Genomic DNA, 26,723 nt, shown 5'->3' with positions numbered 1-26,723 from the left:
AAGTAAAATACAGTAGGCATTCCTATAGCAATAGTTTTAAAGTAGTTAAGTGTATGTATAGGCACTTGAATACAAAGAAAAGTCCATTATGATGGGACATTGAGACCATCCACTGAACTAACACTTGCAATCATGGAATATCAATTGTCAATTTGTATATGCTACTAAAACAAAACAAAAAGATTGAGGAAGAGAGAAACTATTTCTGATTCGGTTGTTTACCATCAATCAGACCTCTGCTTGGCAGGGACTGGATGACTTTAAGCCTGTACAAGCAGAAAAGGGGCAGGAAAAGAAGTGGAGGCAGCATTCTTCCTATTTAAAGCTGCAACACTTCAAAAAAATTCTTGTTTGCAGACTTTGTCTTGGAGCTGAAAGGGGAGAGGCACACACTGGTGGCTTAATGGTGCTTAAAAGACCTTAACTTTTTTTCCATCCCACAAGAAGGACAACCACATGTCTAACAATTAGACATGATGCTTTTGATACAGAAAAGGAATTTCATAGTGCTCACAGTTTTATTAGGGCAGTTTATAGCAATACAGGCTCAAGATGAAGATAGTGGTAAGTGAAACCTCTCAATCTCACCCCAGCCTGTTGTGTTGTATTTGTCTTGTAGTTTGATACAGAATTTGCACTGACTTTTAGTAGGAAGTGTTGAATTGCTCATTGTCGGAGATCACAGAACAATAGACCGGTTCTGTTAACGTCACATACTCTGCAGTCCTGTCCTATAGTTCCTCTGTGTGACAATTCCCACTGAATATATAGCTATGCAAAAGCCAAGATTGCAGTGACCTAAATCTCTTATACAATAGGTTAAGTTATTGCCATAGGTTACTTGGTAAAGAGAACAAGAAATAGATTATACAGTATATTGGGATGTAGTGTAATACACTGAGAGTTGCTCTTGCTGCAGACTTTACTGTGGTTTTTGCTTCCAACTAGGGTGGAGTCGTTTTATATATCTTCGGGCTTTTTCTTTTGTTGAAGAAAAAAAAAATCTCCTGTTCTCCTTTTTTTTTTTTTTTTTTTTCTTTCTTAGTTTCAATCTACTTCACATTTTACTTTTACTTGTTTTTTTCGAACAAATCATATTCTAGTTTTTCTCTTTTCTTCTTTTTATCTCACAATTGTTCACTCTTTTGTTCTCTATTCACTGGTTATCCCTAACATGTTTAGGGATACACTTTATATACCTGTATGTTTCTGCCTCTTTTCTTATACCCTTTCTTTTATACTTTATTCATTACATTTTCTCTGTTCATGTCATGGTGTCTTCCTGGGCTTTTATATTTTGACACTGCATTTAAGGACTTGTAGACTTTATTAGGACATATAGTGACAGTGGAGCTTGACTGATCCCAGAACTCCCTGTTCTCCCTTTGGGATTTTCCCAGTCTTGCCCCCTGAGACCTGCTTAACAAAACAAAGATAGTTATATACACTTTACAGCAGTTCACACCAAGGGATGTTTACACACTTGGTAGAGAAAAAAAATCAGTAATAGATCTGCTTACAGTAGATATATGGCCATTTATATACTGCTTCGACGGATGGGTTGAAAAATACTTTGTACATAAATATGTTAATGGTTGTGTGCAAATTGTATCCATTGTTTGTTTGTTTGAACTGTGCCAATTATTTATATCCTATATATCTCTATCTACATATAAAAAAATTTTCCATGTGTATTTAAATCGTTATATATGTAAAACACACACCCAAAAGAGAGAGAGAGAGAGAGAGAGAGAGAGAGAGTGTGTGTGTGTGTGTGTGTGTGTGTGTGTGTGTGTGTGTGTGTGTGTGTGTGTGTGTGTGTGTGTGTGTGTGTGTGTGTGTGTGTGTGTGTGTGTGTGTGTGTGTGTGTGTGTGTGTGTGTGTGTTTCTGATACTTCTATTTTATGTACTCCAGATGCCATCCCGGATTTAATTTTATGACCATATACATGATGCTGAGCCAGTAGTAGACATTTGGACTGTTCATTACAAATTCTTCCCACCAGTTTCTCTTGTACTGCCCAAAACATCAGTAGCAAAAAAGGTTCTGAGTGCTTTGTAATGTTTAGCATAAAGGAGGCAGTGGAGTATTCAAATTATTATAACTCTAGACTTAGTCAGGGGTCATTAATTGTAGAATAGGCGGAGTCATTTATTGTATGTGCCAGTGACCTTGGTTATTTGGCCAACTTTAATTTTGTTAACCCATTCAGCGGGGCCTGTTGCTACTATGTGTGTGTGTGTGTGTGTGTGTGTGTATATATGGATTTTTTATTTCCTTATATACATATAATTTAGGAAAAGCATATTCCAAAATAGTTTTAACTCTTAATTGTATTGAACATTTGGTGTTACTGGAATACAATGTTTCAGTTATAGTAACCTATTGAATTAATATGTTGGTGTTGAATGTAACATTACTGGTTTCTATTAGTACTTTATGATTATCATATTTCAAATTCTGGGATTATATTTTTCTGTGTTTCCTAAATGCTTCTATTGATGTAATACAACACATAGTTATTATGTATGTTATTGCATCACAACTCTCAGTAAAACTTATTATGCACAGTTGCTGTCTCTATTTATTAAGATACTACATACTCAGTTTTTGTGGAGCTTTTATCCCTTGAGAAATGGATATTTAATGTTTTAACTTAATCCTTTCCATATGTGGGAACATAATTATTAACAAATGTACTGCATACATTGAGAAGATCCTACATCCATATTGTTGGTTTTGTGCATTAGGCTGCGATTAATAGTAAGGGCTACAGCGACGTCACCACTGTAATAGCGATTACTGCTTATAGTGCAGGAGACAAGAGGGTGACCGGGGGCGTGGCCTTGAGCGGTTCAACCTCATTGGCTGATCTGCTTGCGTCTCCCGCTGACGTCACGTGCCATATCACTGAAGAAATCAAAATCCTTTTGATTTAAAGCGACTGCGTGACTTCAGCCGTCGCGGTCGCGCACACTATGGGCACCCTCCACAGACTGCATGCACTTGCTACTTGCGCTGCGCAACGTCGCAGTTGCCGTAGCCCTAACTATAAACGCAGCCCCAGCTTATTCACTACAGTTTGTTTAATAATAATCTGATAGACCCCTAGTGGTGAATAAGTATTTTATTTTAGTTGTGTTTCATTATCACTATACATTGAGTTCATAAACTATTTATACCAGAATTTTCAATGCAGTTGGTTCAATTGTCTATTGTATTCACTATGTAGGCCTATAGAATGTAGAACGGTTGAAGCTCCATTGAAGTTCATGAGAACACTGGTCTTTCAAATTAGACTGGCTTTCCGTATGTGACACTTTTGGGTTGAGTGGGCGTTTGGTAGATGTCTATTTCAGATAAAATTATGTCATTTTGCTGTACATTTTTAACATTTAAAAGGTGCATGTCTTAAAGCAGAAACTTCCTCAGTTGCACAACTATTTAAGGAGTCAAAATCAGGGGACATGGAGATTCCTCTTTTTCTGCACAGAAGTCAACCTCAAAATACCAACATTATTGAGATTTTGGTGTTTTCGACCAAAAAATTTAATTTGAATGAAAAAGTAGCCCATCAATGTCTCATAGACACTCTTGGTGGTATAAGTCAGTGAGGCTGACTCAACATCATTGAGACTCACTATAAATCAATGAGACCGTTTTTGGAAGAACTTTATTTTTAAAATGGCCGCTGGTCAGCTTCCTGTCTTCGTAATTGTATAAGTAGAGATGTCCTTCTAGGTCAAGTCTACTGACTGGCTAACCAGCTTCTTCTTATCTGTGGCCATTCAAAATTGCCAAGATGGATTCCACTGATCATTTATAGTAGTCTAACTTTAGGAGACCCAGACATTTTGAAATTGCTGCTATAAAGTTAAAGTACATACAGCTTAATAGTTACTTCTTCCCTGAAAATGGGCATGCTGCTATGGATTGATTCTACCGTTTTCTATGCATATTTAAATCTTAATATAAATAACTAGAACTATAAATTGCTCGCCCTAAACAATGAAAGAGTCTGTTCTAAGAGATTACTTGTTGTCTAGATGGAGTTGGGGAGTATTGGGATGGAAAGTAGAAGCAATCACCACACCTCTACTTTGTTACTCCCCAGGTACTGAGAAACTTACCTTTTATGTGCGGGTGAAATTTAAACATAAGATGGCCCCCACGGTCTTCCAAAATCAAGTTGTGATGTCATGCCTCAATGACATCACAGCTTCCTATTGGCCTATAGAATTTAGCAGCTATCTTCATTTTCCAAAAGGGAATCGCCAAATAAAAAGGTGAATTTCTCTGGAACTAGGTGGTCCCCAGAGCCAAGAATAGTGCTGTACAGTGCCGGAAGACCTGTACAGTTCCGATTCAGAAAAAACTAAAACCATTCAGGGTAATTGCTGCTTTATACACAAACAATGATTCTCAATCTTGTTATCTTTCTCTTGATTGGCATATTTCTTATTAATTGATGCCAGAACTCCCCAATCTCACTCTCAACTAACAGGCCAATAAACTAAGCATGCTGCTTAATTATAATTATGGATGTTAATTGGTTAATTGGATGTTTAATTAGAGAAGACTTGAAAATGGGAACTGCAGGTTGGAGCATGAGAAAGTACTAGTCTTTGTGGCTAGATTTTAACTCTTTGCTTTCAAATGTGTTACAAGAATTCAAAGATTAACCCCTTAGCTGCCAGAGTGGCCAGCAACATATAGCTGCAACCTGAGTCTAGAGACCTCTGTGTGTTGTAGGCCCCACTGGCAGCAAAAGGGTTAGAAAAGTTAGACAACCAATAATAAGATACATTTGGTTTTGCTTCCTGTTTTGATATTATGGATTTATAAATGTTCTAGCACAGGGGTTTCAAACTCGCTTCCTATGAGTGGCGTGATTAGATTTCACTGTACTTCATTCAGGTCACACGTGCCATACATTTTCAAAGATGCTCAGGGAGCAAGAAACTAACATTGTATGTGATCAACAAAAATACTGTAGGCTTCTGGGGGAATTTGTGCTTTAATCTAACTAAAGATGGAAGTGTTATGGTACTGTGCGATGTGAAATACTTCTATTTAGATGTTAAAGTAGCAGTTACGCCTACTTTTTGACCCCATGTTTTACATGTATAGAAAGCAGGGGGACTCTGTAGTTCATCTGCGTTAATTTCAGCCCCGGGACCCCCCCTACTTCCAAAAATACATGCTGGTACTGTCCCCTCCAGGGGAAACAAAATGGAGGTTTACATTTTCTGCATCATATTTTCCTCACCACTGTTAGGGAAGGTGATGTAATCATTTCTATAAAGGATATCCCGTAGCACTTTAGGCTGGGGCAGTATGACAGGGTGGGACAGGCCCCTACAGGGCTCAAGAGGAGTTCAATGTGTTAGGTGATTGTAGGAGAAGAGGAGGAGTAGTATCAGGGGGGGGCTATAGTTTGGGGGAAAGGACCACTTGCCTCGTGGCTCAGGACCTACGCTCATCTTTTTTGTTATCATTATTGTTGTGTTACTTGTATTGTGTATGTTATATTTTTAATACTGTAAGAAAAGAATAGTGAATACACAAAAAATCTAAAAAAGTAAACAAAAACCTTCATAGTAGAAGGAACAATGATGTGGAAAGTGGAATTGTCTTTATTTTCTGTAACAACTGGGTGGGGCTGTTATTGATGGTACAAACTGGGCCATAAGTGTCAGACTTGGGCATATCGCCCAGTTAGTAATTGGTGTTTGGCCTGCTCTGGCCCGCTGGTGTTAGTGAGCAAACTTCTTGATGGGTGACGCTTTATGGGTGCTATGTGTGACGGTGCTCGTCTCGAATCAGGAAGACAGAACTTCAAGGCTGAGGTACTGGAGGAATACAGAATAATCGACCAGAGTCTACAGACAGTCCTGTTAGAGTATCCTTAGTCGGTAAGTGAGGTCGGGGTCACGGTCCGGGGTCAGCAACAGAGATTCCAAATAGGCGAAAGGGTAATGCGTGACAGCGAAGTTCAATCGGAGCTGCAGCAAACAGAACTTTGCTCGGCGACTCCCACTGGATACTGCAGCCTTAAGTAGCAGGCTGCCAGTAACCAAAATAGCCGAACTGGGAGAAAGGGCTGGAAAACCCAAACTGCAACACAGCCCGGCACGGATTGGGCAGAATCCTTACACTATGTAGGTTTGACCGCATGTGTGCGTCATGAGCCACAACGCTGGGGGTTCGTTACATGGTACAGCTCAGTCTGGGTCGAGTTATAAATGGTGTTGTATTATTAATAAAAGCTATGACCTTATTCGGTCAGTACGTTGTCAGCTATCTTTGTTCAGCAGTAAGGGCCTATCGGGCCTACCCTAGTCATGGAACTAGGGTATTAACAAGTATATTAAAATACTGTTAAAGCCTAAAGATGAAAGCATGTGCAGTACTTTAAGAAGGTAAGAATTAAATATATAAATAAAAACATATATAAAAGTCTCTGGGATTATTCATCAGAAGGTGGCAACCCTGTCTGTAGTACATATTCTACTCAGAGGTTCCATAATAACCAGCCCTATAGTAGTTTCCATCACCAGTTGTGCTTGCTAAGAGTAGACTCTGAAAGTGTATTCTAGTCACTTTCTGTGACAAATGGCTCATTTAAATATGATTATCAATGATTTTCTTTACAGAAGCAGTTGAATAGAACTGCACCAAAGTATCAAAGGAAACATAATTGCTTTCAATGAGATTCCTTTTCTTTAATAAATCTAGTGCTGTTTTTTGCACTGGTTTTGCAGCTGGGAAATTTAGTAAATAGACCCAAATGTTCATGGATATGAACCACAATGAAATAGTTCAGACCGGTAAACAATGAATTAAGCAGTAGATATGGACATTGATTATTAGCTCATTTGATTCCTAACAAACATTAATATTATTAGGTAAGAAGACGTTTTATCAATTTAATCCATTCTTTGCTGGCAGAGACATTTGTATCGTTTTTGTGGATCAACAAAATAAAACAATAGAAACAACGTGTTGAAAGGTGGAACTTGGTGAACATGGAGAAACAAAAGATGCCTCATCAGGATAAAATGCAATCACAAAGGATTCTGGGAGGGCAGTAGATGAACTGGAATCTGGTTGATTGCTATATGACAACACTAAACATTATAACCTATAAAATTCATCAGTAAAAGCTGCTTTGTAATTGATTTAAAATCTTAATTACTAGCGTGGCTTGTAGCCGTTGGAGATCTTTCTATATCACTTGGATCTGAATTTACCTGCACAATATAAACTCAAAATATGTAAAGTTACTATGGGAAATTAGTTGGCTGGATTGGTTCTATGTGAACATCTGTTCATCTGATGCTCCACTTGAACATACTTCAATCTAAAGTGGTACAGTACTCGCTGTGCTACAGATACTGCATATAAATGCCAAGCCTGGAATGCATTAGAAAATCGAGCTAAATTCCATTACTATTACTTCCATTCCTTCCACTAAAACATTAACCTTCCCCTTCCATGTGTGATTCATTATCTTTGTTCAACATGCTCCTCATGCCAGAGATCAAATAGTTTGTTGACTTTGATCTATGCATCTGGGTTGAGTACAGTATATACTACCAAATATTCCTATGAATGTGAAGGAACTATTGAGCATGTTGGCAGCATTTTAAAACACTTGTTGAACAATCTAAACTGGAAATGCAGATCCAAATGAAAGATTAATTGTCTCTATCATGAATACTTGATTTAAGCATGCTATTTCCTCTCAATTGACAATGCTGGCATACTGTCCTTAAGATAGTGGAGTGACAAATGCTAACTTACAGATGTAGGAAGACTTGCTGTTTTCGGCACTGTAGTGAGCCACGGAACCATGATCACCCTTGTACTGGAGGATTATGGGGGTGGGGGGGGGAGAGGGGTTCTGATCCAGAGGAATGGATCCACCACCGAAGCACCATCTCCAGAGCCGCAGCATTAAGCTTTTTCAGCCGCAGCTTTGAGACAGTAAGTCGTGCTACATTCATAGGTGTTGTATGAGCTCAATAAGTGCATTTTTTACTTTGTGTAACCCTTGATTCAGGAGGTATACATTTTTTAACATGTCCCCAGGATTGGGAATAAATGACCAGCAGTGATGTAATATGATTAACACATAGGCAACTGTGTGTTCTAGTTACTGGTGCCTGTTTTTCTTTATCCAACACACATTGCACAAGGTAATAACGCCAAGACCTGGGGGGCAGACAGAGAAATGTTCAGTTCAGTAATACCAATTCCAATTGGCTTTAGTAGGATGGCTACTGTACTTTAGAAAATTCCTGGATTTCCTTTGCTTGATCACATTTACATCGCTTACGGTTACAGAGGTGTCTAACATATAGGTGTATTTTTAAATACAAAGTTATAAGAGGAGGCATCAGAAAATTCGGTCATGTTGCAATGGAGAAGATACTCATAAAAAATATATATTGAATATATTCAGTATTTTTTTTTAATTCTTTATTTAAAGCAGCAATTCCAGTTGACAGTTTGTATTTTTTTTTTTATATATTGATTTTATTTACATAATTGGAACATGGGGATCCCTGTATTTTCAGCTCATATCACACCCATTTCCTGTGATACTTACAGTTGTAGGTGCCAATGTTTGCTTTACCTTCTGTGCGATTTCAAAATGCAAGTCCAACCACAGACCTACTGTAAAGGAAGCCGCAGAGAACGACATGGTGCACTGGCAAAAAAAAAAACCTGTAGTACTGTATCTCGGGAACTGTGACATCCTCAGAGCTGAAAATAGTACAATTTTAGTGAGAGGGATCCGCTGGTTCCAATTATGTAAAGAAATACATTACAATTTGGGTGGAATTATTGCTTTAAGATTGTTTTAGTAAGGGTACATATTGTACATATACCTGAAAATATGTACAGTATGAAGTTTGTTAACTAGTCTTTTTACATCGGACGGTGATCTCCTGAGCGAAGAGGTTAATGTCATCTCAGATCTGGTGGATTTAATTGATGCAAATCTGCACTATTTATGGATACAAACTTTGATATATCCCAATATAATATTGCTCCAACTAACAAATTAGCCCAAGTGGCGCACAGCACCTTCATGCATTTGACAAAAAGTGACAAACAAATGTGGCAATTTCAAAGAAATGTCCCAGTTTTAGATGCTCGATACAAGATTTTATTAGCAGGCTAAAGCTTATGATTGGGTTACCCTCTGCCTATACATTCTTCTCAAATCAAATAATCCAGGCCATCCAATTCATGATGTTCCTTTCAAGTCACAGTAATAAGCATGGTCCGAGTTTTCTATACTGTACTCCTGCTTCAACAAAGTGATCTCTCTCTGAGCTGCAATGAGATACACATTAGAACATTAGCCACCTGATCTATTATGGCCTCATTGTTATGCGTTGTGAATAAAGGTAAATTGATGAATGATCTTATTTAAGCAAAACATTCCAATCATCATGATCAATGTGTTCAGTTATGCAGAATGGATCTTAGCCAATGAGTGGCTAGTGATTAGCGTAACCTCTTGTACACTGAAAGCGTTACACAAGTAAATTTTAATTATAATACAGTTAATGTAACCTGTATTCATGAATGTAATGTGTCTTGAGAGCTCCATATGACTTGAGTGAAAAAGGTGTTCTTCATCTAAAGAGCATTGTTGGTTACTATACATGATATAATTGTTGTAATACAGTACGTACATACAGTAATATAGTTTTGATTTGCATTTATGTTTGGGATGCGTTCACTATTGTGAAACCCATACTATTACTGTAGGACTATTCAGTAAAAAAGTTTTTAAGTAAAAGCAAAAATCCAGTATGTTTTCATATGCTTTACCTATGATGACCGGCTCCCATGGTTTATTTATATTAACCTTCTGTCACTACCAAACATATCAGGTCCCCTGCCTGCTGGACAATCTATGGTTTAGGCTGAGTAACCATGTAAACAGTCCAACATCTCATCAACTGCAACTAAAGATCAAGTGTTATGAAAACAATATGATTGAAAGATGCTGTTTTCATACTTGGTGGAACTATGGCACGTAAACATATTCAGGGTTTACTGAAACAGTCATTTTTACTTTTAAAGTAATTGCTGGGTTGTTAAGACAGTACAGCTAGTTTGGAACCACCACATATGAAAATGAACATACTGGATTGCAAAGCAATATCTTTGAGTGCTGTAGTTCAGCTCTGGGGACCCCTTGTTTAAAATAATGTAAACAAATATGGATATTTAGAAAAAAATGAGCAGCTATTGCCCTCTTTTAGTCCTTCATAACTCTTTAAGTTTAGAGATATAGAAAGTCTACCATGTTGACTTTGTATGTTATTTGTGTAACTACTTATGACCTTACTGTAGGTGATCGATAACCAGTAGGAGAGTTTGCTTTCCCTCTAGTGATTTCCTTTAGAGTGGCAGTAAGATGTTGGGATGACAAATGGTACTCCACATCTGTAAATATGTTTAAGAGTACCATGTGAAAATGGACATGAAGCAAAAGGTGACACTGCGTGCTCATTTGCATGTAATTTCCCAGAATCCCTGGAAGCACTATAGGATAAGACAGTGGAGCGCAATCTTTTTTTTTTTTTTTTTCCCTCTTTGCGCCCCCTTGGCGTCGGCGTCATGACATGTTGCCGTGACAATGAGATGTCACATGCCCACGCTGAGTCATTTGACACAGCGTTGCCATGACGATGCGTCTCCAGGAGCAAGGTAAGTGCAGTTTACAGAGGCCTTCGCTGCTTCCCCGGCACTTAATTTAAGTGCCTTCGGGAAGCACACGGGGCCTCTGTAAGTCCTGAGCCCCCGCAGACCATCTTGCGCCCTCCCTGAGTAGCTGTTACGGGCTATACATTTCTTTAACCCAGGCAGTGCTAAAAGGTGTGTAATATGGCCAGCATAAGCTTATAAGGTTCCATGTTAAAATGGATATGAAACAAAAAGTGACACTGTGTGCTCATTTGCATGTCATTTCCCAGAATCCCTGGCTACAGTGGAAGTATGAAATGCTAAGAGATAATTTTGAACAGGATTGCAGAGCCATGAATGTGCACACAAGTTACATAGTTACATACAGATGAGATTACAAAAAAACATGTCCAAGTTTAACCTATGCTAAATTTAGACGACAGTTTCTTATCCTATATTTGTATTTACTGTATTTTGATCCAGAGGAAGGCAAAAAACCCCCCCACCCTCCATGAAACATCATCCAATGATGTCTCACACGGGGATAACTGATAGTTGTATTTACTGTTAATAATGAAAAACTCCAATATTGACTTACTGCATTATGTTATTCTTCAGGGACAGGGTTGAGTATTAATTAATAGTGACTTTTTTGAGATATTAATGACTAGGTAGGTATGTGTCTACAATGTGTGGTGAAAATGGCATTCAAATATAAGAAACTAATAATGCAAACAGTAAGGAGAATATGGGGTAAGATTCAGTAAGCTCCAATGCTGGTTATCAAGCCATGATCTGGCATTAACTGCCATTTGTCAGTGGCAGTTAACATGAAATTGGAGTCCGATACCACACATTGGTGGGTGCTTAGTGAGTTACGGTGTATGTGTCTCAGGGAGTGTTTTTTCAACCAGGGTTCCTAGGAACCCTTGAGTTACCCGAGCATCCCTAAAAGGTTCCCTGTAATTAAAAAATTGTACCAAATACAGAAGAAATTTACAATGCATCTGATGTTGGTGAGGGTTGGAGTTCCTCAGAATTTCACATAAACAAAAAAGGGAATAAGACATAAGGGAATACGACATTGAATTTAGCTAGCGGCCAATGTGTGATGTTATTTGAGAACTACATTATTTAATTTACAACTCTACAGTGTCTTACTGAGAAATATAGATCTTATTGACACGGCGTATCTCGTTTTATGTTGCTTACTGTAGTATGTGCTATGATCTATTGTTTAGTCGGATGATCCTGTTTTACAACTACTGTATACAACAGTACTTTATTTATTTTTTATTAAGATTTTTGGGGGAGGGGATACAAAAAGGAAGACAGGTAGGGGCGGGTATGGAGACATTTAAAGACAGTAATGCAAATCATAGTAAAGATACATAGACAAAAATCAAAACAAGGGGGTTAGGTACATTTCAGAAGCAACTTCATGTAAACATACTTAAACATACTTAATTGGAAGGTTGGTACTTTGCGTTGTCCTGATCACACTTCTTTCTTAACACAGGTCAGCGACCGTTTGATTTGTTTTTTCTTGGGTACATGGTTTGGTGACCTATTCTTTATGTTAACTGTGGCTTTACTGGTGGGTCTTCTCTGGAGAGTTTTATGGATACTTATAATGTAAGCACTTGATTAGAGCCCCGGGGATCGCTTCTCGCCATCCAAGGTTCCCAGACTGCCTCAAACTTACAGTAGCCACTTTATCATTAAGAATGCTGTCAGTTTTTCCATTAGGAGTGTCTGCCATAGTCTTTTTTCAACTTCCAATATAGTTGGGCATTTTAATCGCCAAGAGGCTGCACAGTACTTTATTTTAATGGCTCTTTGACTAATAAGTGAAGCTGCAACCCAAACATTGATTACAGTTTGTAGTTAAAGCAGTAATACGGGCTTTTCTTTTAAACAATGTTTTATTTTTTTTAAATTTTATTACAGGATTGAAACAGGAGATCTTCGGAGCTGAACTGTGTTAATTTCAGCTACGGGGTCCCCCTGCTTCGAGAGATATTTACCTCCATAGGGGTATCTCTGCAATCAGAGAAACTGTGTGCCTAACATAGCAGTGTTTAAATGTCCCGCGGGCCAATAAGAAGCTGTGACATCATCCAGTGCGGACTTTCTATTGTCCCTCATGACCGAGACATTTAAACTGAAAGAGATACCGGCACACCCTACGCTAGTAAATATCTGTGGAAGCAGGGGGTCCCCGAATCTGAAATTAACACAGTTCAGCTTCGAAGATCTTTTGTTTCAATCCTGTTTTAAAAATAAAAAAATGAATCCCGTATTGCTGCTTTTACTGATCTGATATTATTATTTCCTATGTTTCTATCTCCCTATTGTATGTAAGGGTTTCTGAGTTCTAACTGCTCTGATGTCCAAGATAATCGTACATCTGTTTCACAGCATCTGAACTGAATTATGTTCAAAGAGATGTTCTCCAGTTGACTTATAGGAAACACTCGGAAATGCCAATTTCATATGTGGTTGTTGGTGTCATGTGGAGGCCAGGAAAGGCTTAGGCTTTGCTGGGGCCCAAATCAGCATGGCCCCCTCTAAAAAGTTATGGGGACTTACCTTGACGAATGGCCCTCATCTGGCAGCGTTGCGGAATCATGACGTCAATGTGGCATGTGACATCACGTTGCCATTGCAATGACGTTTATCGCCATGGCAATGTGATGCTACAGGAGGTGGCCAGCTCTGGAAAAGGTAAGATCCCACTCATAAACTAACATAGACAAAGACATACACACACACTGACACACCTCTTCCGTTCCGGGAGGGCCCACGCTCCCACCTCTCCCCTGTTGGTGCCAAAATCCAACTTCTGCTCGACTGGAGGGGGAAGCTGGGGAGGTCCTATGCCGCCTCTTCCTGCTCCACCCCCTGGATGGGTGGAAGTTGGATCCTGGTGCCAACAGGAGGAGGGCCTCCCAAAAGGTGTGGGGTGCAATGCGGCCACCATAATCGCCTTTTCCTAAGGCTGCCCCTGCCGGCTACATTTTTAGCACATTGAGATTTGTGCAGTTCTTGGTAGTCAAGTCAAGAAGTCCATCTCTTTTAACTGAAATAGAACATTAAGCTGCTAATCAAGTTAGGTCATTATTTGGGGAAATGCACGGTTAAGTTATGTAACCCTTTAAACTACTTGCTAATTTCACATAGGTTTGTTGTGGAATTAAAATAGTATAGGCCAAGGAAATGTTTGCCAGACTACTGCTTTAACAGTATATGGTACATGCATATCGGTCCAGGTTTTTTTTATGACAACAACTCGTTTAGGTAAACGATTCTCCAGTTTGAAAATGTGAATAGAGACAATATCCAGATGTGATCTGCTTGTCTTGGATGGAGTAACGTTACACATGGAATATATATTGGCAAAAGGTAGAATGGAAATACAACACTAATGTAAGAAACAACAAGGATTGGAAAGTGTCAAGAACATGGAAAATTGAAACGTGGGGCAGGCAAAGTAACCAGTGAATCAAGATGTAAAGACTCCAAGGACTATTAATATTAAAAAAAATATATACAGTACACTTCTCCCAAAGAAATAGAAGGGAAACTATTTTCTTTGCTGGGACAGCAATTCCCTTAATCCTTACTACATATTTTTAAACAGGTGCTCAGAGTGTTAAATGTTTATTGCTGTATGTTTTTTTTTTTTTTTTTTTTAGTTTTCTGTAAAAAAACAATCACAGCTAGCAATGGATGTTACAGTTGCAATAAAGAAAAGGAACTCAACCACATAATGCCCTATTTGCCATTTTAAAGTACTAATCTATACGGCTTGTTCATGTTTTGAAATCATCAAATAACAGGTGACCTCCAAATGCATTCACTGCTGGATGCACAAAATACCGATTGGCCCTTAATCAGTATTTTGGAAAGCTGCTTCTCAGTGCTTGAGGACATTTTAGTCATTCATTTGAAAGGATCAGAACCAGATCCACAACATATTGAGTAGGTTAAAAAAAAAAACGTTGTGCTCCAAAGGCCCAAAAGGGAAGTTTTACTCAAATGCCATACAAATACAGCTAAAGTACTATATACAAAATATATTTTCATAGCAACATACATAAAGCAGTTTACAATATAATGAATAAGGGTTTAAATGATTGGAGGATATAACGCCATTAATTGTGAGATTACCCTGCCTCTGAACATATTGAGTATGTGGTCAGGTCACCATATTTGACATGTAGGCACTTGCACAACTACACAGTAGTTCACACATTTGTCTAGACTTTTAGATAATTGATAAGAACAGCTTCAGGGATCCACGTCCTCTTGTGAAGAATTAAACAAATGTGTTTTATAACATGGAAAACATGGACCAATTCCTGCACCCACAAGGATGGTAACTATTTAGACCTGGTCTTTACTAAAATCTGTTTCCTTTCTGATTTATCTATCTCCCCCTTCCACTCTCTGACTATCACCTCCTACCATACACCACCACTCATTCCCCTCATTCCCCAGCTACCTGTTCTCCTAGCTACTCTCGAGACCATTGCTCCATTAACTTCTCTGCTCTGGCATCTACCCTGAATGCTAACCTCTCTTCTATCTGTCATTCATCTGAATCTGACAATTTTGTCTACACTTACTGTACAACTCTATCTTCTCCTCTCTTGATCTATATGCCTCTTCTCAGCTGAGGCACATACATCCCTCCAACCCAAGACCTTAGTTAAATTCACAAACATGATCCATTTGCACTTCGCACATGTTCCTTTGAACGTCTCAGGAGGAAATCTCACACTCATGCTGATTTTACACCCTATAAATTTATCCTCTCCTGTTTTAACTTCTTAGGCCAAACAAATTTTCCTCACTCATCAACACTAACAAATCCAATCTATACTGTCTTTTCTCTGTATTTGACCATCTCCTCCACTTTCTCCCTGTACCCATCCTGTCTTCACTTCTCCTCAACCTTTGCCGAGTACTTTAAAGGCAAGGTGGATAGAATCCACAATGAGATTTCTCTGTCCTTTCCACCTCCTCTGCTTCTATCAAAACCTCCTATCACTCTTGATCCCTTTTCTCCTATTAGTGTTGTAAGTTTCTAAGCGAATTTTCTCTTCTCCTTGAATCCTTCTCCTGGTTTCCCATCAAATTTAAGATCACCTACAAAGTTCTCCTACTTACTTTCCACATCTGCTCCTCCCTACATATCAGCTTTGATCTCTCCTTATGCCCCTGCTCGTCTCCTCTGCCCTACCCATAACTGTCTCCTTTCCCCCCCTTTCACCTCTTCTGCTCTCTCGCCTTTTTTCTGTTAACTGCCCCTTACCTGTGAAACTCCCTCAGACTTGGTATATGCCAAGCACCTTCCCTCCCCACTTTTAAGTCAAAACTTACCTCCCAAATGAAGCATTTCAACAGCTTCGACTCATAACTACTGTCCCACACCAACAATCACTCCTTCCAACCATTGTGGCGAAGCACTGCCATTTACTGCACTTATTCCTTCACCTGCTATCTGTAAATCTCTCAACATGCCACTTAGATTGTAACCTCTCTGGGGCAGGAGTTTCCCATCCTTTTGTCTGATTTTGTTTGTTGCCCTCGTTGTATTATTCCCTGTACTGTCTCTTTTGTAAAGAGCTGAGTAGACTGTTGACAATATCTAAATAAAGGCATGCATACATACTGTACATACATACATTCTAGATTTTCCCATTAACGTGTCCCATCTCCATATATACAATTGATCTTTACATAAAAAGAGAATATTTTTTAAGATCTTGTCTTGCTGGTTATCCCAAGTAAGGGAATCATTTTACATTAAAGGGGGAAATCCCTCCTAGAACCAATGGCAGTAACGTTTTTACATTTTTACAGAAATCTGACACCTAATATATTTTTACGTTTGTTTATAAACATAGTGAGCTGAGACTTGAGAGGGTTTAATTTCCTCTAGCTGCTCCCTTTTTTGTCTGATGTCACTGTGTGTTCAACAAGAGTTTGCCCAGCCAGAGCCCTCCTCCCCTATTTATCCTCATAAGAACAGAATGGACTAAGGGTAAAGAAAACAATTAATAGACAAAAGTTCCCCATTCAAATGTGCCTACAAATTGTAATTTGTAATTTCCAAAGAAACAAAACAAGCAAAATATTTGCTTTTAACCTGTTTAGATTTGTTAATGGAAGCCAATTAGATTGTTAAACTCCACAAAATATGAAAAAACAAAACAAACAGCGCACTGACTATCAGTATATAAGAAAAAGTGTATTGTAGAAATACATCACATAAAGTCCTCAGAAAAAAATGAGTAGTAGTCCAGGGATCATTGGAACACGCCGACTGAAAACAATGAGTCTCTGGAAACCGATCACCATCAGTAGATGGATATGACACTAGCATTAGATACCCGGCACAACTGCTGCGAGCGCTGGCACGCAGGCGTAACCTTTGGGTGATCTCAACGCGTTTCGCAAGTCTGTGCTTCATCAGGGGGAGGGTACAGTTTGCTACACTTCCACTATACATATTATTTTTATGTGGCCGACTGTGTGTGATTTCACCTTTTAAATCCCTCACCCAGAATCAAACCTTCCCTCACATTGCTACGGCCCTGAGCAGCAATGAGTATATGAAATTGGGGCCTATTAGTTTCCATCTTTGGGATGATTCCCTTCCTTCCTGGTCTCTCTTGGTTTGTATATTTTGTCAGGCTGACTTGGAACTGTTGATGGATTTTGAATATACCAATCTTCTCTTTATGGAATGTCATTGTTTCTTTTCCCCTTTGTAAGATTAGGGTTAACAGGCCACTCTTACTGCAACTACAGATTGATACCTTCTTAAAGACTTGTTTCTGCATGCAAAAATTGGAATGGAATCTACCTTCTGACAGTCAGATACTGTTTCTTAAAAGAGCAATTCATGCCATTTTAATTTTTTTCATTATTTGACACCGATTTTGATGCAAGGGGTCTCCGGAGCTGAACCCCATTAATTGCAGTCCAGGTTCCGGAGATACTTACCTCTGTAGGGGATACCAGTTGCCGCTCCTGCTGAGCTAGCATCGGTTTAAAGCTCCCATGTCCGGTGGGTTAATAGGAAGCCGATTAACAAAAATAGACAATCTTAGCTCAAGGAACTGCAAGAAAAAGTCCTGTGGTATAGTATAGATATAGAAGTCGGGTACTGACGGCAGCAATAGGAATGCAGGTATATTGGGTGGTATTGTAGTAGTCAGAAACGGTTAAAACATGGAGATCGAGACTGTCAGAGTAAATAAGGAATGAGCCTGTACGCTCGTGCAGAACAACCGATGGGGGTATGCAATTCAGAGACGTGAATTACTTCTGAATCCCTGCTCTGTATGAAAGTTCCTCCTCGATCTCTGCAGTCACGCTGGGGAGTATGGCTGCTCCATGTAAGACACCGTCTCCGTCAAACATGGCTGTAAATATCCAATGTGTCGAATCCTGCAAGGCTGCTGCGCTTCACCCCAATCTAAGAACCAGGATACAATGGAGAATTGGTGGGACCAATCCTCCGTTGTTTCATTGTAATAGGAAGTCGAACCTGATGACGTCACAGCTTCCTATTGGCCCGCAGGGTTTTGGGAACTTTGTACTGTAACTCCATGTACATGAACCCTGGTAGCCGAGTGGAGTGACTGCCGGCACCACCTATGGAGATAAGTATCCCCAGAAGTAGGGGGGCCCTAGACCTGAAATGAATGGGGGTTCAGCTTTGGAGACACCGTGCTTCAATCCAATGAAAAAAAAGAACGGCATGAAATGCTGGTTTAAGATGAGATCCATTTTTTTTTTCTTTGTTAATCATTTTGTTAAGGAGTTTGGAAGATACAGTAAGATAAAATATTTAAAGTGACACTGATGCACAGTAAGCATCTGTCCCACAATATATAGGTAAAGATAGAGCAGAGGCAAGTGTCAAATTCTACAAATATATAGCTAAAACAAAATATTAGATAATTTCATATTCCTGTATGCAGGACTTTACAATACAAGTAAACAGACAATGTAATATATAGGACAATAGAATTTCAATGCCCAGCAGAATTAATTTAGAACCCTTTCAGTCTACAGCTTGCCACCCGAAACGCAGACAGTAGAATAAATTATTGCTACAATATATCAAACCTATACAAAAATCTTCAAACATTACAAAGAAAATACCAAACATTACCAATTACTAATCCTATTACACATACAGGAAAAGCTCCTCTGTTCCCCAAAAATGCAGATGTTCTGCACTGGATATGAAACCGGCATACTTAACATGGCAAAAACAGAGCTCCTTATACTTCCTCCTAAACCTGGCCCTACTACCTCCTTTCACATCCCTGTTGGAAATACCATAATTAACCCAGTAGCCCAAACACGCTGCCTAGGGGTCACACTCTATACCTCTCTCACATTCTCCTCTCACATTCAAAACGTTTCTAAAACTTGTCGCTTTTTCCCCTGCAATAGCACAAAAATACGCCCTTTCCTCTGTTACTCAACTGCTAAAACTCTGACTCAGGCCCTCATTCTCTCCTGTCTCGATTACTGCAACCTCCTGCTGTCCGGCCTCCCTGCTTCTCACCTGTCTCCCCTACTATCTATCTTAAACGCTGCTGCCAGAATCACTCTACTCTTTCCTAAATCCTATCTCCTCGTCTCTCCTCCTGAAATCCCTCTCCTGGCTTCCGATCAAATCCCGCATCTCACACTCCATTCTTCTCTTCACTTTTAAAGCTTTACAGTCACTCTTCTGTCCCTCCTTACATCTCAGCCCTAATTTCTCGCTATGCACCATCCCGACTCTTGCGTTCTTCTCAAGGATGTCTTCTTTCTACCCCCTTTGTATCTAAAGCCCTCTCCCGCCTTAAACCTTTCTCACTTTCTGCCCCGCACCTCTGGAATGCCCTTCCCCTCAGTACCCGACTAGCACCCTCTCTATCCACCTTTAAGACCCACCTTAAGACACATTTGCGTAAAGAAGCATATGAATAGCACTGTGGATCAGCCTGGACACATGATACATAAAGCTTGGTCCCCTGCAGACGCACTTACTAGAATTCCCTCCTACTGTCTCTATACGTTCCCCTACCTACCAATTAGATTGTAAGCTCCTCGGAGTAGGGACTCCTCTTCCTTAATGTTACTCTTACAGTGTGTCTGAAGCACTTATTCCCATGACCTGTTATTTATATTATTTGTTATTTTATATGATTACAACATGTATTACTACTGTGAAGCACTATGAATATTTATGGCGCTATATAAATAAAGACATACAATACAATACAATACTTGAGCTATCAAAGAAAGTAGGGAATCTGTATTCATTGCACCGGTATTCTTAAGACAAAAGCTGAAATGCCATGCATGGTTACCAGTTGACTCCAATTCATAAGGTAAATTTGATCGAACCAGAAAATTACTGATCATTATAACTTTTGCAGTGCTGAAACCTTTTATGAACATAGTGTGTACTATTGATTATTACAGTTAAAATGTCCATGAGTTCATCAAATTACTAGATTTGTGAAATATACAGATTTCTAAATGTACAAATTTCTGTTCTAAGCCAACCAGAATGATATCCATGTATGATGTACTGTACCAGTGCATTATTTCACAGTGTAAACTAGTTTCTGCTCATTTCACCATCTCATTTTGTTTCTAGTCCTCTTTTACACAACAGCAGGAAACCATTATCCTACCATTAAATTCCATTCCAGTGAGATGATGCTGTTAATGATACCCTAGAGATTCTTTTGTGTGCGATATAACATCTGTCCCTAAAGGTAACATAACCCAGCAGGTATTGGTTTACCAAAATATGTAACCAAGAAGTTTGTGGTACATTCAATTTTGACATCAGGTGACAATCATTGCCATATGTATCCCATTGAGTTTTCACTTTACTACTGTAGTAACTGTAGCACGGAATAGATTAGATGTCATGACATATTTTTGCAGGTTTGTAATGAAATTATTCTAGCAGTTTTTCCAGAAAGGGCAGAAATGCATTGCATTTAATAGGTTGATCGTTTTTTTTTTTTATGTCCTTTCATAGTACTCAGTGTACATAACATGGTATGTATAATTGTGCAGGCACAAGGATTGTCTGCCCTGTAGAGCTTACAAACTAATTATTGGTACCTGAGATACAGCAAGGTAAAGTGACTTCTCCAAGGTCACTAGGATAGTTGACATTACCCCTGAGATATATATTCTGCACTACAACAAGCTAATGAAAAATAGTAATAATAAAACACAAACCCAATCTGGATGAATTCCCACTGAACTACTCCTGTTAAATACAGGCGGTCCTCGCTTTGCAACATTTCACATTTCACCAACGGCATATCCAACGCTTTATAATATATACCAATGGGCAGTTTTCCCAACGCCAACACACCTTATCCGACGCTCATATCCAACATGACGCCAGTTCTGTACTGAAAATGGAATGATTCACTGTACCAACGCTGTTTTCAAGAACGCATTGTGTCGGATACCGGAGGTCCATCTGTATTCAGGAAGAAATATTTAGCCGTATTAACTGCAGGTTCCCTAAAGTGAGCAAGCACATATGTTTACACTATCAATTCTCACTTGAATAAAGGGGAGCTTTTGTCAACCTACCCGATAGTTTATATATGTAACTGTCAGGTAATCATAAATACAGTAGCACTTCAGTCATACAGATCTCCCTTAGTCAGATGGCATTGGTCAGGCTTTTACAGTACCATGGAAAACATAACTGCGTTAAATAGAGACAAACCTACAGTATTTGTTACTTTTAGTGCAGGGGTGCGCAAAGTGGGGGGCACAAGATTTTCTGGAATTGCGCGGGGCCTGGGCATGAGATTTTCTGGGGGGTGGGGGGGGGGTTGTGCGGCTGTTAGAGAGGCCCCTCGCTTCCCTGAAGGCATTGCAAATATATGCCAGGGATTGTGCGAGGCCTCTGTAACTTTTTACTTACCTTGGTTCCGGCGACGTGTCTCTATGGCAACCGGTGTCAAATGACGCCGCGACTTCATTTGACGCTGGAGCCGTGCAGGGGGGGGGGGGGGCCTCGAGCTGTAGGTGAGAGGAGGCGGGGTGCATTAAGGTAAGTTTGCGCATCCCTGATTTACTGTATGGAAACCCTTTCTTGATTACAGACGAGACCACGAGTATTCTAAAGCTTGCCTTAAACTAGCCCGGTTACATTCTGGGTATGTGCTGGGTGTAACCTGGCTAGTTTAAGGCAAGTTTAAGGCGTTTCTGCACTGACTAATGACACATAGGATTAACACAGCAGGGGTCCCTGGCAGTCCCATTCAGTTTGAATGGGACTGCCAGGGACCCCTGCTGTTAATCTGATGGGCCATTAATCAATGCAGAAATGCTGGGTCTAGTTTAAGGCGTGAACCTGGGTCTTCTTGGCGATTTGCCACTGGTTTGTGTTAGAATAACCGTGGGCACTACAGTATGTTTAAAGTAAGTCCTCTGATATTGACAAACCACTTGACCTACAAATACTGTGTGGTCCATATTTACTATGCATTCCTACTTCATAAAATACCTTCTGGCACCAAAATACACTTTACAGCCCATTCAAAAAACACACTTGAATTGCAGTGAAAAATATCATTATTGGAATAACCCAAATAACCTTTATGCAATATGAATGAATGTAGGGCCCAGCTATTATTAATGTAGATTTTCACTTAGGAAAACGTTATATTACTTCTAAGTTCCGGAGATACTTAGCTTTTGAAGTAGGTGCCGGTAGCTGCTCTGGCTGAGCAAGAAGGGCTTTGAAGTTTGAAACTCCCATGTCACATGGACCAATAGGAAGCCGCAATTAGGATGTCACAGCTCCTATTGGCCAGAGATTTCTGAACAGCAGACATTGGGAACCCTGGTGGCTGAGGAGAACAGCTACCGGCACCTAATTTGCAGGTAAGTATCTCCAGAAGCATGGGGTTTCCGGAGCTGAAATTAACGTGATTCAGCTCTGGAGACCCTCTGCTTCAACACCATAAATTTAAAAATGTTACATTCGGGGAAAAAATTGCCCTCTTGGTTTGCCTGTTTAAGGGATCCAAAAATGCATTTCAATTATACCCATCTTCCTGAGGCCATGAACTTTTAGCTCACTAATCCATGGAGTTTAGAATGATGTTTTTCTATTATGTTGCATTTTGTGAGTAGATTTTTTTTTGAACATTCACTTTGTCTCACCTTATTTATTTATAAGCACTATCAGCCCCTAGGGCAGTGGGGTTGGCATGAAACAGTAATCAGGAGAATCTCTTTGTGATTTGCCAGTCTGTGGCTGTTACCCAATGTGTTCCCTGTGCTAGTGAAGCTGCTTCCCTGTTCTGGAGAAGTTGTTGTTCCCATTCATTTGAATGGAGCTGATCTCTTCTGCACTGGGAAGGTACTTCACAGCATATTAAATAAAAGACCAGTGTGTTGGATGTGGTGTAATTCATGTGTTTGTAATTTCATTGTTTGAGTAAGGCTTTGTATTATTGGAGAAGTTCTCTGTCAACAGTCCTAAATGCTGAAATAAATGTATGGTGTCAATCATTTTGTCTGTATGAGTGCTTAAATATAGTGTAGAAGACTGGTAACCATTACCATGGGCAGGGGTGTGCAAACTGGGGGGCGCTAGATTTTCTGGGGGTGTGTGGCAGTTATAGAGGTCCTGCGCCCTCCCCGAAGGCATTTAAATTAAATGCCGGGGGACTGCGCAATGCCTCTATAACGCACTTACCTTACCTTCCAGCGACGTGTCGTCATGGTAACTGGCGCATGGGGAAATTTTGCGCACCCCTGACCTAGGGCACTGATAGTCCTCATGTATATACAGTAGAAGATGATACAATCTGGATATCCTCAGCAAGAGGTAAGCAGGAGAAAAAACTAGGAGCACAGCAATGAAAAACGAGAACTGGAGGCCAAATGAAAAAATAACAAAAATGTAATGGGACATCAACTATTTAGACACAGAAAGATGCCAGACTGGGAGAGTGGTAGAGAGAGGAATTGCTGTTACAGAGAAGGGGACAGGAAAACGTCCTCCGCAGCTGTGGAAGCTGGTACAGACCGTGCTGAAGCTGGAGATGTCCTGTCCTTGACAGTGGACTTGCAGAGGGGTTTCTCTGGGCTCACGTGGGGCCGAATTCCCCATCGAAGCAAAGGACAGACCGTGCTGAAGCAGGGATGTCTGCGCCAACACCTGCACTTACAGATAAGCAAAACCCTTATTTGCTGTATACAGAGACTTTATATGCTCAGCAATAATAATATCTGTTTGGGGGTGGAACTAGCTTAGCTGTCCATCCAGGTTAGTGAGTGTTTGAAGCTGAAAGTACAGTTATTCTCCTAAGAGGAGTAGGATGGTGTGCCTGTTAGTATATGATTAAATCCCTGTAAATAAACCCCATGTATAGAGAAATACAGTGTTTCCAGCCTTAATTGGGACTAAAAGAGACTGCAACGTGGTGTGGACATCACTGTTATGTGTAGTAAGGATGTCCTGTCACCTTTTTTTTTTTTTTCAGTTTGGGAACATTCCTTTTTCAGATAGACCATAGTAATGAACAGAGATTTTTCGCTGACCAGAAGAGGAGAAGGCAAGTGCCTCTCTGAGTCAAGACTCCGGAGCAGAGTCCCTAGTGAAGCCCAGATTCAATAGGTATGGATGAGGTAGTGCACAGAGTGACAGGATACTGATCTCTGAAGATGGTGTACCATAACTAATAGGTCCTCAGTAAAATCCTGATCTTTCAAGTATAGAGGAAGAATGCAGTACACAACAAAGGGATCCTGACCCCTGTGAAATGTGGTTTCCCCGACCAGGGCCCACCAGATACATGGGTATTGAGGAAGCTATACAAGAGATTGCCAAACATAACTAAAGGGTACAAGTACCTCTCCAGCATATGAGTGAGAGCTACATTTCCAAGGGGATGATATCCTACAGAAGCCTCCCTAGTGTAGGAGTGAGAGCTACCAAGGGAAGAAGCACAGAGTAACCATATTGTTTGGCACCAGTTAATGTCTTTGTGAGGCCTGCCCTTTTGTACAGAATGTGGAGCATCATCAATAGATGTGAATAAAGCTCTTTGTTTGTACTACTGTATAAATGTTCCTGGCGCCTTTCATTCTAACATCTGCATATCTACACACAGCCTGCATGGATCCAGCATCCTGCAAAGGTATGAGACACTGAGCATAGCCATGTAAATAATCTATCATGATGTCAACTCCTTAAAAGCCGGGCAAGGAAAGTTACAATTGTATCCCACATATCTATTAAACTGGCATGCGCTACTTCCTTGCCAACATATGTTAAATTCACTCTTACAAACACATGCTAACAATTAATTTTATAGGTTCTTCACATCTTACATCTCTTACATTTCTACACACTAATATTTGAATGTTTTGAGATGAAGGGTCCCTGATTTTTCTTCTTCTGTAATGTATGATTTATACTGTAGAACCCCTGGTTTCTGAGATAGTCACCTGTGAAGCTACATTTTTTTCAGTGTCCTCAAGAAGAAACAAAATGACAGTTTAAATCTCAGGTCCTGCGAGCCATAAGGCTGTGCTTATAGTGCTGGCGACGCGATGTCGCGGCAAAACAAATGTGTTGCCGCCGTCGCTTATAGTAAGCGCGACGCGGCGGCGCGAAATTTTGAAGCTGGTCAAATTAGATTTTTCAGAGGCTGTCGCCACATGTGACACAGCCTCTGAGCTAATCAATGGCCAGGTCGCTTGCGACGTCGATGCAAAGCGAAATACAACTTTTGCGGGTGACGTCATCCGTCACGTTGCTGTCGCGCGGCCTAAGAAAGCTGTAACGTCATTCGTTGTGGCTTTCTGTTGGACGGCCATTTAATACCAAGCACAAAACCAGGAAGTAAAGCCAGTGAACCAGAAGGTTTCCGGGAGCTGAAAACATGATTCAGCTGACGACCCCCTGGTTCCCATCCTGCAGAAAAAGGGGGTCAGAACGGCAAAATTGCTGCTTGAAAGATCTGCATTATCATGCAAAGCTTCCACATATTGGTCAGTATGTGTGAAACGCAATCCCAAGGTCCTTTTCCACTTCCTCTACTGTGTAAGCTTTCCTTTTACAGTAATACTTCTCAATTATACCAGTGATACTAAAATAAGGATATTTAATATGTAGGAAAGGAAAACATTGTAAAGTCAGCCAAGTAATATGTGATCTACCAAAAATTGCTAAATTATGTGTTTTTTCCTTAAAGTGCTCTTATCAGATTCCCTTACAGGAGAAATCCATTGCATTCTAAAAGAAAATAAATTCTATTTTAATATGTAGTTCAAAGTCAAAATACAGTATAATAGTACACGTGTTTCAGAGAGGCTATGAAAGCTTTGTACCCTGCTATTGTCTCTACACAAAACTCTCCTTGGTCCATTAAAATGTATCAGCATCAAGACAAAATTTGATGTTACTGTAGACCCCTTTCCCCGTTACTAAGGGAATAATGCGTGCTGCCTTTTACCTGTGGCTCACAGAAGGCTGCGGCCGGCGGCCGCGGGCCACCAGCTGATTGCCTCTGTTCTGGAGGTCCCCACTGGCTCCTTCCGGAGTAGCTGACTGCGTGCTGTGAAGCGTCAGCCAGCCGGAGCTACAAGGAGCTTGTGGTTTCGGTGGGTGTCGTGACACGCAAGGGAGCCAATCCGAGTTCCCCCTCTGCTCCCCCACGCCCCCCGTTCCGATTTCCCCCCTCTGCCCGATCCCCGTTCCGATTTCCCACCTTGCTCCGATTCACCCCCTGTGTGTATTTGCCTGTGTTTGTGTGTGAGTGCCTGTGTGAGTGGAGGGAGCAGGGAAGGAGCTGCGGGTGTGTGTCTTGGGGTTTTTTTGTTAACTTTTGGCCGGCTTGGGAGGAGGGAGCGGTGATGCGCGAGAGGCAGAAAATTTGTATCTCCCGCTCCCTACAGACCGCAAGTAGTGGTCAATTGCCTGTCA

General features: G+C 40.2%; 1 protein-coding gene across 1 annotated transcript in view; it reads left to right on the top strand.

Annotated features, from left to right (window-relative positions):
* The first annotated feature begins 335 nt into the window (after positions 1–335).
* The window catches only part of COL5A2 (collagen type V alpha 2 chain), a 175,029-nt gene continuing 148,641 nt past the window's right edge, over positions 336–26,723 (top strand). The window contains exon 1 of the mRNA XM_075608452.1: positions 336–564. Within this exon, the coding sequence (XP_075464567.1) occupies positions 474–564 (91 nt within the window). The 5' untranslated portion in view covers positions 336–473. The remainder of the gene's footprint in view (positions 565–26,723) is intronic.

The sequence above is a fragment of the Ascaphus truei genome, chromosome 7 (genome assembly GCF_040206685.1).
Source record: "Ascaphus truei isolate aAscTru1 chromosome 7, aAscTru1.hap1, whole genome shotgun sequence".
NCBI lineage: Eukaryota > Metazoa > Chordata > Amphibia > Anura > Ascaphidae > Ascaphus > Ascaphus truei.
This window is presented reverse-complemented; position numbering and strand designations above follow the sequence as displayed.